Source organism: Cyrtonyx montezumae, unplaced genomic scaffold (assembly GCF_038088225.1).
Source record: "Cyrtonyx montezumae isolate F1298 unplaced genomic scaffold, pur_monq_1.0 scaffold_17, whole genome shotgun sequence".
Taxonomy (NCBI): Eukaryota; Metazoa; Chordata; class Aves; order Galliformes; family Odontophoridae; genus Cyrtonyx; species Cyrtonyx montezumae.
In genome coordinates, this window is record NW_027071903.1 from 33,197,194 (window position 1) to 33,212,429 (window position 15,236).

General features: G+C 40.4%; 1 protein-coding gene across 1 annotated transcript in view; it reads right to left on the bottom strand.

Annotated features, from left to right (window-relative positions):
• The window catches only part of ADAMTS17 (ADAM metallopeptidase with thrombospondin type 1 motif 17), a 159,135-nt gene that overhangs the window by 124,869 nt on the left and 19,030 nt on the right, over window positions 1-15,236 (bottom strand). The window contains exons 4-6 of the mRNA XM_065734038.1: window positions 11,860-12,032; window positions 3,068-3,151; window positions 2,353-2,510 (exon numbers count right to left, since the gene is read on the bottom strand). Coding sequence (XP_065590110.1) covers window positions 2,353-2,510; window positions 3,068-3,151; window positions 11,860-12,032 — 415 coding nt within the window. The remainder of the gene's footprint in view (window positions 1-2,352; window positions 2,511-3,067; window positions 3,152-11,859; window positions 12,033-15,236) is intronic.

The window sequence follows — 15,236 nt, forward strand, 5'->3', positions numbered from 1 at the left end:
ACTGGACTGGGCAGAGGTGCATCTTATTTCACAGACACAGTATTCCCCTTACCTGCAACTTAATTAAGCAAAAAATCCCACAGAAAGGTTAGGAGGTCGTCTACTTTTGCATACAAATGAGTATATGGGGAAAACCAGTTGCAGGTGAAGTTCCAAAAGCCAAGCATGCCATGGTGTTTCAAATGAACACAGTGAGACTGAATTAAGTCCTCAGGTCCCAAAGACTGATCCAAAATAATCTGTTCCTGCTCTTAAAGCAGCTGCAGAAAATTCATCTTCTGCTTTTTCTGGTTCTACCACTTGTGCTGGACATGCTTCTGCTCCCATATCCTCTGCTGCTGGTTCAGTTGTACAGTCTAGAGAGGGTCAAGGGACCAATGGACACACACACCTCCAAAGCCAAGAATAGAAAACCTTATTTCCCTGACAAAGGAATTAGGCTACCTGGCCAGAAATCTTCCCAGAAGACAGTTTTGCCTCTGCTGCAGAAGCAGGATGGGTTAGGATAAGAAGACACAGCAAGAAGGAAGGATACAGGTAAACACTGGTGACCTACCAAACTGGAAAATGTTGCTTTTACACAGAACAGTGTGCTCCTTGGCCTGAACTTTCTCACAAAACCTGAACCATTTTCTAACCTGCACTTCTCCAGCTACTCCAATCACAAAAGCTGCAGATTTACTGAACCCAGCAAACATCTCTACAATTCTTCCTCAAATGCCTGAGTTCAACTCATTTAACATGACATTATGCATTCAGTTTTGTAAGCTGCAGACAGAAAGCACAGATGATATGCTCTGCTCATTCCCTCCATGCAGTGCTTAGAGCACATCAGAAGAGATTCTGTATGCCTCACTTGTCATGCAGGACAACTGGATGCCCAGATGAGTTTAACAAAAATGTTAGTTATTTATTTAGGCCCTGATCCAATAAAGCACATGCTTAACTATAACCAGGATGTTCAGCCCATTGACTTCAAAGGAACTATTCACCCTGCCTAAAATGTTAAGTAGCTACTTAGGTGCTTGGGTTGGACTACAATGAACACGGTAGAGAGAGAAAGATTTGGGGGGAACTGCACACATTTGTGAAGGTGCACTCTTCAGAACTTTGCTGGCCCCGTGCCCTGCTTGCCAGTTATACTGAGCACTCAAAATCCCATGGATAGTTTGCAATGTGACTGTTAACACAGGAGACAGTTGCAGTCAGAACAGCAGCTTCTGCAAAAGCATGCATTCCTAGTAACACTGTTGGCAGGGAAAAAGGTAACAACACAGGTGAGTAACATCTAACTACAGTACAAACATTTCCTGTCTCAAACCAAGGAAGAGGGAGGTAGGAAGTAGCATCTTTCAAGCACATAAAGAAGCCATCTAAAACTATATTTTTGTGCTTGCTTTAATTATTCGGTGATCATTTCTGCAACAAAGCATTCTTAATATGAAGTTTAAAGTTTGCAAACAATTTACATGAGCAGATATTTGCTGCTCATAACTTACAACAGGTGTAAGGAACATGGGAGTTGCATTTTATTCTGAGGTTGAGTTCAGGTAGGGAAATTACAGGAAAAAATAGACTATAAAGTCAATATGGAAGATTACTGTACAGATTTACTGTATCTGGGTCATACTCTGATGTGTTTGACCCATCAGCAAACCATGCTGCAGGTGCAAGGAAATTTTGTGTAACATTCATACATAGATAGTTTCACACCTGAAAAAAAAATGCAGCAGGATTTAAACACAGGCAAATTAAGAATGACTGACTTAAGTTTTGACAGAGGAGGGATGTTAAGGTGGTTATCTCCTAGGGCAAAAAGAAAATTAATTTAGCTTCTGGTATTCATTTCTTTCTTTCTTTCGGAGATAGCTCCCTCACCATCTCCTTCCTACCAGCAAACCATATTCTCCTGAGGTACCAACTCTCTTTTCTCAGTGTTCAATATGCATATCTAATTAAACTCAAGGTACTTGTTCTTACCCACGTTCTCAACTTAGCAGCTTCTTTCTTCTAGGATGAAGACCTTGTGTCCTCCTAAATCTCACTCATCTCTTTTCCACTTATACCACCTCATCTGAGAAAAGTGTATCACCTGTTCTACAGACACATCTTAAGTGTATCCTGACTATGACATGCTATCAGGAACGCTGATAATGTTCTTTTGCACAGCAGTTTAAAGTACGCACAAACAAAGCACTTCACCTGAGGCATCTGAGCCCTCCAAACAGCATGTAGGTAGCAAGCATATCATCAGTGGATCTTTTTCTTGGATTACTGCTGGACCAAATGATCCCAGCACTGATTATGGACCAGTATTGCTTAAAGAAACTGATGAACCTGACCTCATTATACCTGGTTACAAAAACTGCAGCGTCCACAGGAGGGGTGTCATCCCTCGCACCGGGAACCTGGTTGTTACCAAGGTATTTTGCTCCACCATATTCTTCATTTTGCCAGTGACAAAAGCTCTCCAGAGACCTCTCTCCATGATGCCCAATAGACAACTTGGCCTTTTGTACAGAAAGGGATACAAAAGAACAAACATTCATTACAGTGTTTACAAAAAAGGTTACACCTCTGATAAAAAAAACAACACAAACATAGCTGAGGATCAAATACACAGATATTAGAAAATGGAAAGCATGAAACCAACTTCATCTGAGTGGGTGAAGTAGGAGGCGTTGTAATCCACACTGACCTATGCCATTTGATATACAGAACAAATTTCATCAGCTGGCAGCAGTCATAAGCTTCAAAAGTCTCCTAAAACTAATTTGTATTTCTGATACCAGAGCCATTTTTCTAACAGCTAACTCCTGAGGTCAGTTCAACTACAAGCAAAGATTTACCAGAAAGGCTACGTAAAGGGACCGCAGCTCCTTCCACTTCTGTGGCCCCTTGTACTTCCCATCTATGAAACTATCTGGTGTAGTGTTGCACGCTACATTTTGAGATCCTATGGCCAAACATCCTATACTTCTCACCCACACAGGACAGAGATCCTGCTCTGCCTGTAAGACTACAGCAGGACTGTCATAGCAGAGAGTAAAAATGAATGAGAACTCACAGGTCGACTGCGAAGTAGGACTAGTTTTGTCACTCGAATGCTGACTTTAATTCCAAGGCTTTGATGTTGAAACATGTTGTACACCTGTTAAAGTGCAAAGAAAACATCTACAGTACATCAGTAACAACGTCAAGATGTAGTAGCAGTTAAAAGAATTGTGACTGAAGTTAGATGCCCCTCCTTTACAAAACTGACCCAAACTGAAACCAAATGGGTTGTACTGCTACTACAATAAATAATTCTAAGCTATTGTATTACTACTCTAACAGTTCCACATGCTTCGGTGTAACTTGCAAAAATACAGTACATTTTGTTTCTACTATCTAGCATTTGGCTTCATCAACTAACCAACTTGTAACAGACTAATCTGAGCAAGTTCAGCATTCAGGGACAGACACATCAGAAAACAAAATCAAGGAAAAAGAACCCATAATCTAGTTGCAAAAGAAAGATACTTTTAATCGGACTAAATGAGAACAGGATTGCTGAGTAATGAAAAGAAATATTACAGAGGAACTCAAAACATAAGCCAAAGTCTCAAGAACATGGACATACATTATGAAGCACCCAACGAACATGGATCTTCAGCATTTAAATATCAGAGATATCTGAATACAAGATGAAATAATGGTGCATTTTAGACTTCAGGAAATAGAATGGAAAAGCAATTTCCCTCTGTTATTTTCATATCTTATATAAGAGAATAGTAATAAGGCAGCACATAATGACACAAGCCTCAGGAAATACAAAAATAGCACCGGAAACTACCTTACTACTTTCTCCAGATTGTGCATTCCAGCTCAGATACTTCATTTTTATAGATTAGAACATAAGACCTTAATCAACATCAGAATTTTATTTCACCATTTCTTCATGTACAAATGCATTGATTACACGTTTAAAATATCCCATAATAACTTTTGGATGAATATTGCATTCCCTTCTCAGTCAATCAATTGATCAAATCAAGACCACTGAAGAGAAACTGACTATAGGCTGAAAGACTTGGTCCCAGATAAGTTGCATTTCCTACCCATGTCTTATTTGCCTCAACATCACAAAGACTCAGATAACTTCCTACAAAACACTCAAGACATGAACATATTTTGGATATTATGTTTTCAACATGGTATTTTTCCTATTTGTGCAAATACTCAGGAATGTGTTTGGTGTAAGAGTTCTTAAGCACTTCAGTGTTTGGAGTGGGATTTAATCATACACTTAAATGTTTCCTATAATTCAGGCACACATTTCAAGACAGACACTGCTCAGTATTTGACCCACTGACCTTTCACATGAGCACAATGAGCCCTTTATCTGCCCTGTGGTTGGTATACAAATGCACACAAGTGCTGGTACTATTTACTTACGTTAGGGGTATGTTAGTAGAGTAGCTAAGGCCTCTCACTACTGACTGGAGGAGAGTTGGGTGGGGGGTATAAACTCGATGCTTGCAGAGAAGGGGTCTGACAGATGACTTATCTGTAAGCAGAGAGCTGGACTTTCAGTTGAGTGCACCAATGGGGCAACATGCTGATCAAGTCAGTCTTTCACGTGCCACTGGAGAGGCTAACAAGTATTTGCCATGATCCTGTGATGGATGCTGCTGCTTTGCCTAGCTCACTACTTGCTCTGAGCATCCTCTAAAGTTTCTAGTCATAAAACAGCAGTACAGCAGATGAGTTCATCATCCATCAGACTCAACGATAAGAAACTTCCATCAAAACAGACAAGCTGCCTGCCTCTAGACCCTGCAGACACAGATCTGAATACCACTGACTTCAAAAGGCAGTTCTCATTGACAGAACCTGCATAGTGTAAACCAGTTGCTGGAAAACATATCCTGTCATTTTCAAATTTGTCAGTCCCTCATCCTTTTCTCTTCTCTTGTGCTGTCTCCATCCAAAGGTTAATTTAATTCTATTCATAATTTGCATCTACCAGTGATCTGAGAAGTACTGGACACTGTTGGCAGTAGAAAAAGTTGGATACTAAACCAAAAAGTCACTGGATATGCAAAAGAAGCTTTTGTTTGCATGTTTATTCAAGCTTTACATGGTGATTTTCTTAGATGGATGCCAATGAAGCCCCATATTCATGGTAGTATTTATTGAGCAGTAGGAACAATAACCTTTCCCTCTATTAAGAGATTCTGGTACAAGTGGCTGTTCTACTCCAGTACAACTGAAGCATTTAAACATAATGCCACCTAGGGAAGAGACAGAGCCTCTCTTATCAGAGATCTGGCAGCTAGTTCCTTTCTTCCCCTACTCCAAATGCCTCAGAGGCTGAATGAGACTTTTCAGTCCACGGGCTTTGATTGCATTAAAAGGGAGAGACAGAAGTTTGCTTTGGTGCAGTAAGACCAGTTCCTATATACTTGTAATCAGTATTTTAACATGTACAGATAAATATACTGTAAATTGCCTAACACTACAGTTCTGGACCATAAAAATCTGATAATGACAGATTGCTCACTGGAGAATAAATTGGTTGTATTGGCAAGAAGGATTTATTCCCCAGTACGTTAGCCTTTCAAATGAAAACCCAAACTGCCTCAAAGCATTGAGTTACAGTCTAGAAGGAACCTCAATGGGAAAATGACCAGTACTTAAGTGACTAGCCAAAGAAGTATGAGACTGAGTTCAGTACAGATGAATTATCAACATCTTGTCTGCACACTGACAATATTAAATCAAACTGTTCAAGCTAGGCTGTGACAATTATCTTGGAGCCCAAGTGTCCATTTGAAATAAAATGAATTTAAATCCATAGATTTTTTTCTGCTTGAAATCAGAAACTATCACAGCAACGATCACCTTCTGTCCTTCTCCCCTAGCCTACAAGAAAATCATCCAATAGGTTAAAGTCTGTTCAGACAACACAACCAACTGACTATCCTCAGCTCATGAGCTAACAGTACCATGTGAGATGGCTGAGATAACTGCTGCCAGGGGAGGAGGAATGGGATTTCCCAGTGCAGATGTTCCTAATATTTATTGCTGCATGGACACCATGAATTTATAGAGACACTGACTCACAGACACCTCCCTTCCCACTCGCAATACCATGGGCCACCCTTCCTCAAGCCTGTAAACGCATTATCACACCCTTCTGGCCATGGGGAAAAAAGAAGAGAAGAGTATTTGGGGTATTTTAGAACCTTTTCATTAAATGAGACAGCTGGGAAGAGAGGTCAGCTGCACGAAACACACTTAACAGTTTGCTAAACTCTGCCATGGAACAAAATGCGAAAGCCACTGTTTTAGGTTACCACTGCAGCACCAGAGAGCAGTTGGGCTGGAAGAGAAGGGGAAGTTCTCCCTCACTGGACTGAAGGAATGTGATGAAAAGTTGTCAATGCAGCTGAAACACAGTCATGAGCACTGGTTGTCCTGGTGAACGTAAACCATTAGGTTGCATTCCATTCTAGGAAGACTCACCAAAAGCCCAGATAAAGTACTTAGTAAAGAGGCATGGTGGAGTCTTAGAAAATAGAACAACAGAAGAAGAATTGCAGCAGAAAAATAAATAAGTTCATCTGAGATCTCCATACATATATTTCCCTGATACATTCCTACTGCACAGAATGCCCTAGAGAGAACAGAAAAGCATGAAGCCTAAGTCATCTTTCTCCTCCTCTTCCATTTGCATTCCTCCTGCACTCCTTTCCCCTCATAGTTTTGACATCAACAGGACAAAATAAATGCAGTTTTGACACAAGCAGTTCAGACCTGCCCCAGCATGCAAAAGGCACAACCCAGACGTGAAGAACTGGGCTGAGAGAGGAACTATACTACATCAGTTTATTTATTTAATTCTCAAGAGCTTCCTCTGCAGGTGGACGGTAGAAGGGAGACGTGTGTGCTTCAGATGTTCAGCACAGCAACCCCCAGGGTGAATTGCTTTTTTCTTTTTATTTTTTTTCCTCCACTCCCACTCCACATCCCTCTTCCTTTTCCTCCACCCTCTCTCCCCCCCCCCCAAATATTGCATTCAAGCTCCAGCCTTCCCATTGCACTGGCTGCTGGAAGACATTCAGGCAGCAGGAGCATCGGTTGAGTTACTGAGGTTGTCTTTTACTTGCTTTGAAAAGTTCTACAGGATTTCTGACCCCTACCTGAAGCCAAGTTTTCAAATTTCCCTATTAAACAGTACAAAAAAAAAAAAAAAGAGCACATTCATATTCTTTATAAGATACAGTTGACTTAACTTTTTATCTTGAGACTGCTGGAGAGAAGAGAAATCTGTAGAAAGTGATCAAATGTCTAAATCTTTTTCCTGTACCTCCCCATTCCAATCATGAAAACTCTAGATCAGGGCAAGGGAGTTGATTATCAGCAGCAGCACCTTTACGTGCCAGCCCCCAAGAGCACGGAGATGTAAATCTATAAATACACGCATGATAAAAATGTTTTTATCTGCTTCCTAAACATAGAAATATCTCACACAGGGAAAATCCAAGGTGAAAAATGAGCTGTGGAGCGTTAAAGGCAGCTTCAGAGAGTGAAGCAGTATTATTCCTGAAGAATAACATAAAAATTTTCCCTCTTAAATGCATCCAAAAGATCACTAACTTCAAGTCACTGCTTGTTTCTGCAGAGGGCTTTCATGCTAATCACACAGCTTAGGAACAGCTGCAGAAAAACTAACACACACTACAGTAACTTATCCCTACATCCCTGTGTGCTCTGCTCTCAGAAAAAAGCATGTCCAGTTACTCCAAAGCTCCAAAAATGCACTTTTATCTAAGAATACCAAACCTAAATAAAGCAACTATTTAATTACTATGCTGAAGGCTTGATTTGTGAAGATCAGCCACAGTAGAGGCCAGTATACCTGTCAAAGAGGACAGAGAAACTCCCTTTGGACTTATTGGCTGCTTTTCTCAGATGTAACGAGAACAGAAGCATAAAACTGCATATGCTTAATCCTTCAGAATCTGCTCCTGAACTTAGCCCAAAAACACAGTTCCTGTGAGCAGATTCACAGAAACGAGAGAGACAATGAACTGAGATCTCCTAATTGCAGGAAGAGAAGCCTGAAGTTCAGCTCCCACTCATACACGACAGAGTACCTCAGAGGCAAATTCTTCTGCGATTTGGGAAAAGCTGTGATACAGCTTCAAATATTAGTTTATCAAATGGAAGGGCTTGCAGCTCTACAACGACATTCAGAAATGACAAGTAACCTTAATGTGAATTTAGTCTGACTGTTTTCCTGAGCAGAGAACTGCACAGTGTCATTAAAAACACATCATCTAGCTCTAGATGGTGTTTCTGGATTGCAGAAGGGTTTTGCCTTTTTTCTTAGGTGTTTCTTCCCCCCCCATCTCTGTACCACCCCATCCCATTCCCCCCCAATTTTTATTTACCAAAGGAGCAATAAAATAGTATTTTTTTTGTAATTTTCCCTTTCAGAAATTCTTGTAACATAAATATTAAATACCTGAAGGCAGATCACTTTGCTTAAAATGCCCATAAATATAAAATGCATTAATAAGACCTCTTAATGCTTGTTTTGTGGTTTGACAGTAAATGTAATGGCTTACAGAGAGGAGTTAATATACCCCTGACCAGTAATGCTCTATTTGCTTAAATGCAAGCCTTCAAGCCAAAATTAACATTCTGGTTTCTTTTAGAGGCAGCCCGCCATCCTACAGTGTAGTTGAAAAAGCATTGGCTAATATCATGGGGCAAATCCTGTCCCCCAGCTCATGTGTCACAGAAGGCTGAAAGGAACTGTACTGAGGCAGGCAGCAAGCAGAGGGCCCCAGCAGCCAGGAGGCCTTTGCTGCGTGGTTATACTGCACAAGTTATAGATATAGTTATATAAGTTATATATATAGTTAGAGCACAAGTTATACTGTATCAAAGAAAGGTGTTGGGGATTTTCCCAAGAAATCACAGTCGTCCCATTCCTTTAAGGTAACTTTACAAACATGGCACTAACAAAGATTTGTCACGTTTAGTTCAAGCACCACCCAAAGAGCATGACTGAAAGAAGAGATCAGATAAGGCTAACCTAAACTGCATCTCTCTTCCTAAGATATATTTTCTAAATCATTCTTCAGCCTCTTTTGATAGTGTGAAGATCTGCTTTCATTATGGCAAATTAAATGCTAAAACACCCTTTGATTTCCTTGAATTTCACCTTTTTTTTTTTTCTTATAGCATCATAAAAAAAGATTTATTCAATGATGTGACCCATGTGTTTGCCAGTTGTTATTCTTTGGTATCTTCTGAGCTTGCTGTCCTTTCTCAAACACTTTCCACAGGAAGGAAAAGCCCTGAAAGATGCCAGGCTTCTACAGGTGTGGGAAAGCAGGTGGGCAGACAGAGGGTGAAGGACTGTCAATAGATCTTTGAAGGCTTAAAAGCTGAAGCAAATCCAAACCCTACCAGACACCAGAAAAACCACATGGATGAGCCCTCAGGAGCAATGACGTAACAGTGGGAAGCATTTCAGCTGGACTATGCACCTTAAGAGATATCAAATAAATGTATCCTCAGCCAACACTCCTCATCCATGTACATTCTCTAGTGCCTAATAAAGTGCTGAGCTCACAGTGAAGCATCAAAACTAGCTCACAAGAAGATCAGCAAAACCCATTACAAATTAAGCTTCAGCAGTTGTTTAGAAAAGAGGCTTAGAGGTTCCAACCATCATACAAACTCACACCTAGCAAGAGCAAGCTGACGTCACCAAGATACACTACAGAACTTCTAAGCCAGGACAGAGAGCATCATTCATGGCCTATTCTAGTTCAGAATTTGGCCTCTGCATGCATTCAAAAGTAACGATCTTGAGAGGCAGATGAAGATATACAAAAGTTGGAGATACATTTATCTCTATACTGAAAGAATGGATCTTCTGGCACCAGGACCTTCAGACACAATTAGACTCAAATTTAACAGCTCTCACAGCCATAATGGTCTGAGTCCCAGCAGAACTGGCAGGCACAATGGCAGTGTTTTATTAGCACGACGACAAAACATTGCGGAGTCAATTTCAGGAGAACTTCTGGGTTCCCAGTGCCAACAAAATGCATCCATCACCCCTCAAGAGTTCCCAACATCTGACACATGAAAAAAACTCAGACCTAACACATAACATTACATCCAAACCTGAGTTAGTATAGATTAAAAAGTGACTTCAGAAGCTGATTTGTTCAGAGATGAACTGATGTCCTGTCAGCTCACTGCAAAGCTAGTATTTGAATTTAAAAGCTGGGGAGACCATGACTTCAAGAAGAATAAGGCTCTTGTACCCCTAGCAGATACGTCCTTAAACACAGAAAGGCCAGTAGAGCCTGAAAGGATGGTCACAAGAATGGATTAGCTGAAAGAAGGTATTTCCTACAAACCTATCCAACTAAACAGAGGAATGCAATGATGCCCTATTAAGGGACTATTGTCACAGCATGCTATACAGCAAAATAAAAGGTAGAGGAAGGGACAGAAAGAACCAGCTCATTAAAGGAAAGGACTAGTTAAAATACTTGCTTAATCAGCAAAGTATTTCACTATAGGAGAGCTCCCTCACACCGTGCTTGGTGAAAGAATATAAGACCCCTAAAAAAGCTCTGTTGTCCCATGGCTGGGCTAGGCACTGAACATCTGTCACCCGTCTCTTCACTTGGAAGCATGATCAGTCAATTACTTCTAAGAGTTATTTTTCCCCAAGCCAATTTACTGCTCGTGAGCAACAACAGAGCTGTAGTCAGGAGAATGAACTATTCCTGGATTTTACAATGGCATGGGCACAGGGATACAGCCTTCCTTCAAGATTTCCTTGAGCAAGTGCCACTGGAAGGACCCCTGCCATCCCTAAGCAGAGTTTTCAGCGACCACATCCAATTTATCCATTATCTTTTTATTGCCACTGCCAACAAGTGAGTGAGCAAGCACCCACTGTGAGAGATTCTGTGTTTCCTTATCAGCTGAGGGTGAATATTACTAGGACAGCTAACAAATAAACAGCCACACCTCATATATGCTCAAAGCTTTGAAAGGCTCTTACCATGTAAATCTATCAATAAAAAAAAAACAGCTTACTTTGAAAGCCTGGCAGATTCTCTGCAGAATTTCTAAAATTATTCTAAAGTTCAACTCCATTGACTACACAGAAGCACAAGCAGCAACACTTCATGCCTCAAAAGAAGTTCAAGGGTAAAGAGAATGGAATCAGCTGAAATTCCTGTCGGCAGGAGTTTGCTATTGAGTCTGACATGTTTTCTACAGCTAGGGAGGCAACCATTTTCATTATGTAAAAATTAGAGCTAGATACCATTCTAAAAGACTTCAAGACACCAGTTCAGCTGCTGTAAATCAGTACAAATCTCTTGTTGTCAAGAACAATTCAACTGCCTCCTACAAAAAAATACACACTAGAAAATAACATTAGAACAAAAAAAAAACAGTAAAGAAGAACAGCACAAGGAACATTCAGATGAGACCATTTATCCATTTCGGGAACCCTTCTTTCGGGGTAAATTACAGGAGTACAAAAACAGGGCAGAAGACACCACTTCTGAACAATTATGGAGTAATTCCCAAATGAAAAATTATAAGGTCACTTTCAAAATAGCCTTCATATTGTAATATCAGACAAATACAGGGAATCACACAGAGAGGGAGAAGTGGTATGTAACATGAGAAAAATAAAATCCTTCCTCACGCCTCAGTCAAAACATTTACTCAGTACAATTGTCAAGGAAGCCAGCTTTAACCTACCCTAGATAAAATCTGTTTACTCCTGCTTCTTCTTTTGACACTGAAGTGCACACTCACCATATTCATAACTGTGAGGATGAATCTCTGGGCAGCCTCTGCACCATGATATTGGACCATATCAGCATCTGCCACCACCAAAGTTTCTACTGTGTACTCATTGGTAAGGCGAATGGCATTTCTTCTCTCCCTCCAGTCACTGGTTGATTTCATCTTCTTTTGCCTCTTCTTTTCTAAAAGAAAAAAAATATATATTTGTTATGGAATTCTATAGCTGGCAAGTCACAGTAAAAGATTTATATTATTTTCAGCAAACACGCTTAAGCAAATTCAGATTCCAATTATATTTTAATTAAAAAGCTACTTGCAGATCAAAATATGCAATTTACACATTTCATTGCAGGAAAATGTTTTTTTGTTTGTTTGTTTTTGTGTGTGTGTGTGTAGATTTATATGAAATCACTAGATTTCACGAAAACATGGAAGAGGATGGGACAAGAGAAGAAATTCAAAACAGAGAAGGGTTATCTGTAATTCAAACCAAGAAGTCAGGCACTTGCAGAAGTTCAAGAGATGGGAAGTCCTGCTTGTGAAAAAAGTAACGTTCTACAACAAGGTAATTCTGCTGCAAGCTCTAGAAAAGTCTGTAAAAGAAAATTTCAGGATAGGAGAGCACGTTGTGAGATGCAACACCGTACAATTCACAGGTTGTTCTTAGCCAAGGAAGTTGTAAAATATTCCTAGAGTCAGTGCTTCAATCAGCTTCATTTAACTTGCTACCAGCGTTACTATAGCAATTTAACAGAACACAGAGTATGACAAAGATGGAGTTTTAATCAATTTATTTTTTTTTAAATCTAGATTGTTCTAGAACATGTGATATTGGCCAACTGCAGAAGTCTCTGGATAAAGCCCAGAAGTGCAGAAGGTCAGGCTAGATAAGACCTTTTCAAGCTTTCTTTGCTCATTTGTTGCTGTTGGCATGATCACTAGCAGCTGCAGCCACTGGCCACCTACGTGTGGAGAGCTCATATGCCTCTTTATTGTGGTAAGAAAACCAAAAGCAGGAAACCCCTAGACTAGCTGATCCTTATTGGTCTTAAGTTAGAAGAACCTCTAAGTATGATCCACGCTAAGGACTGCGAAATAAAGCATTAGTCATCTACTATCAACACAAAAATTAACACACATCAGTTCAGTTAAACCTCCTCTCCTCCAAATTGAGAGATTAATATGTTAGTAATTCATCCTGTTTCAAACTGAAAGGTGAAATGTGTTTCAAAGCTCAAAGGCAGATGTGCAAAGCAGCTGAGACATGAACCAAGGAGAAATCAAGTTCAGATCTTAAACTGAATCTAGTCACTTTGCTTCAGTCACAAGAAATGTATTCGTTTTCAATAGTAAAATGAAAGAAAAGCAAACGAAGTCATTAAAACAAATGTATTTTACAGAAAAATGCAAACTGCCAAGGCTCACTGAAATTATTTCTGCTTATTGTTCAGCCTACCGTGTATTATGGATAGGATATTGACACTGGTGTTAATGCCAAATGCTTCCAGTGAAAAAGGGAGCTGAATACATAAAAGGTCCTGGAACTACAAAGGTAACAGACAACACTCAGAAGTGACACAGGATAGAGCATGCTGGATGGTCAGACAGATATCTCACTTCATCACATGTGCTTGTTTCCCAAAGCAGTTAGTCCCTTTTTAGTTTTCTGCAGATTTATTTTGAGACCTTCTCTTTAGTAAGCAGCACCCTACAGGGGGCACTGGTCTAAGCTCAGTAATCCCACAGGCTGTTCACCAGCTCCCTTACGTAATTCTGCTCCATTTTTCCAGCCTGGTTAAGTGCTCTAGCATCCAGATCCACAGTTCCCCAGACTTCCTTGTATATAAGGTAATCAACTCTACCAGCCATAGGTGTCCTAAAGCCCAGATGAAATGGACTCTGTCTTCTTTTTATCCCATCTTCAGTCTTGTTAATAGGCACATTTGCAGACATCCATTCCATCCCTTTTCTCAGTTGTCAAACAGTCATTCCAGCATTGCTCTGTACGTGCTTTTGTGCCCAAGGCATCAGCTGTCAACACTTGGTGTATATTTTAAACTGAGACAACAACTATGAAATTTGATTTCAATCTTTTGAAAAAGGGTTTGGAAATATTCCCCCTGGGTCACACAAGACAAGCAGGAGCCTCTCAACGAGAAGAAAAAAATCCTGGGGTGCTCATAAATAATGGCAGTTAGAATCAAAGACTGAAATTATCAAGTTTCAAGGCTTCTTTTCATAAGGACCACAGACAATACTGCCTCAGAACAGGGAATCTATATATTTCTAAGTGCTCAGGAAGGGCAAAAAAAAAACCAACTAAGAACTGTACTGGAAAAAAAAGGAACAGTGAGCACACCTTTGATTTGCTGGATATGAAACAGATTATTTCACCCAACTTCTGTGAAATAGCCTCCGTGCTTTTTGGTTTTTTTATTCATTTTGTTCCATTCCATTCCATCCATGGGCCCGTACCTCCCTCCCTCTGCAGAGCTGCATCTTTAGCTGCAGGATTTTCAAGGAAATCATTTAAATAATGAGGGGAAAAAAGAAAAAAAAAGAAAAAACAGATGCAGAAGACCAATCCAGTAAGAACACTAACTTTCTGGGTCTTGCTACTGCTGATCAGAATCTCCCTTGAAGCAGCAGTGATTCCTCCATCACATTCTTACTTTAGTAACTCCCTAGCAGATTCAAGGTTTCTACCCGGTATAAAATCTCTCACCTACAGAGATGTTGCTCTTACGAGGACCTAGGCCTTCACTCAAATAATTCTCAGCCTGGCCTCGAACATGCTATGAAAAACACTTTAATTGAAAAAAGCAAGTTCAGAGCACTCACGGTCTGCACTTCAAAAATCTATCTTTGAAAATAAGCCACTTTGTCAGTAAGGAAGCCACTAAGCTAGACTGCAACTTGCGTTCTGTGGAGAGGAGGTCACGCCACGGTCATTTGCCACTACCTGGAGTGGTCCTTCCTCCAGAGAGGGATGAAGGAATTAGCAAGGCTTTCCCCATTCCACTCAGCTCCTCTTTGGAGAGACCTCTGGCAAATCGCTGGGGAGTCTCGGTTCACACAAGGCCTCTGGACTCCATCCCTTCATGAGTTTAACTTGAAATTGTGGATTGGCTGCTTTCCACTGGGTGGCAGGGATTTGAAGCATGGTAAACCCCACAAGTTCAGCTAAAAACACAGCCACAGTGAGCTAACATTAAGAATCTGGACTCTTACCTTCATTCTCCCCCTTACCGTCTTCCAACTGCACGCAGCAGGCAGTGGGCAATGCACCCAGAGAACCTACCAAGAGCTCAGGTACTCATTAATGATACATTACTTAGGAAGTATGGCAACGCAATGCAAACTACTCAAACACAAGTCCCCTCTTT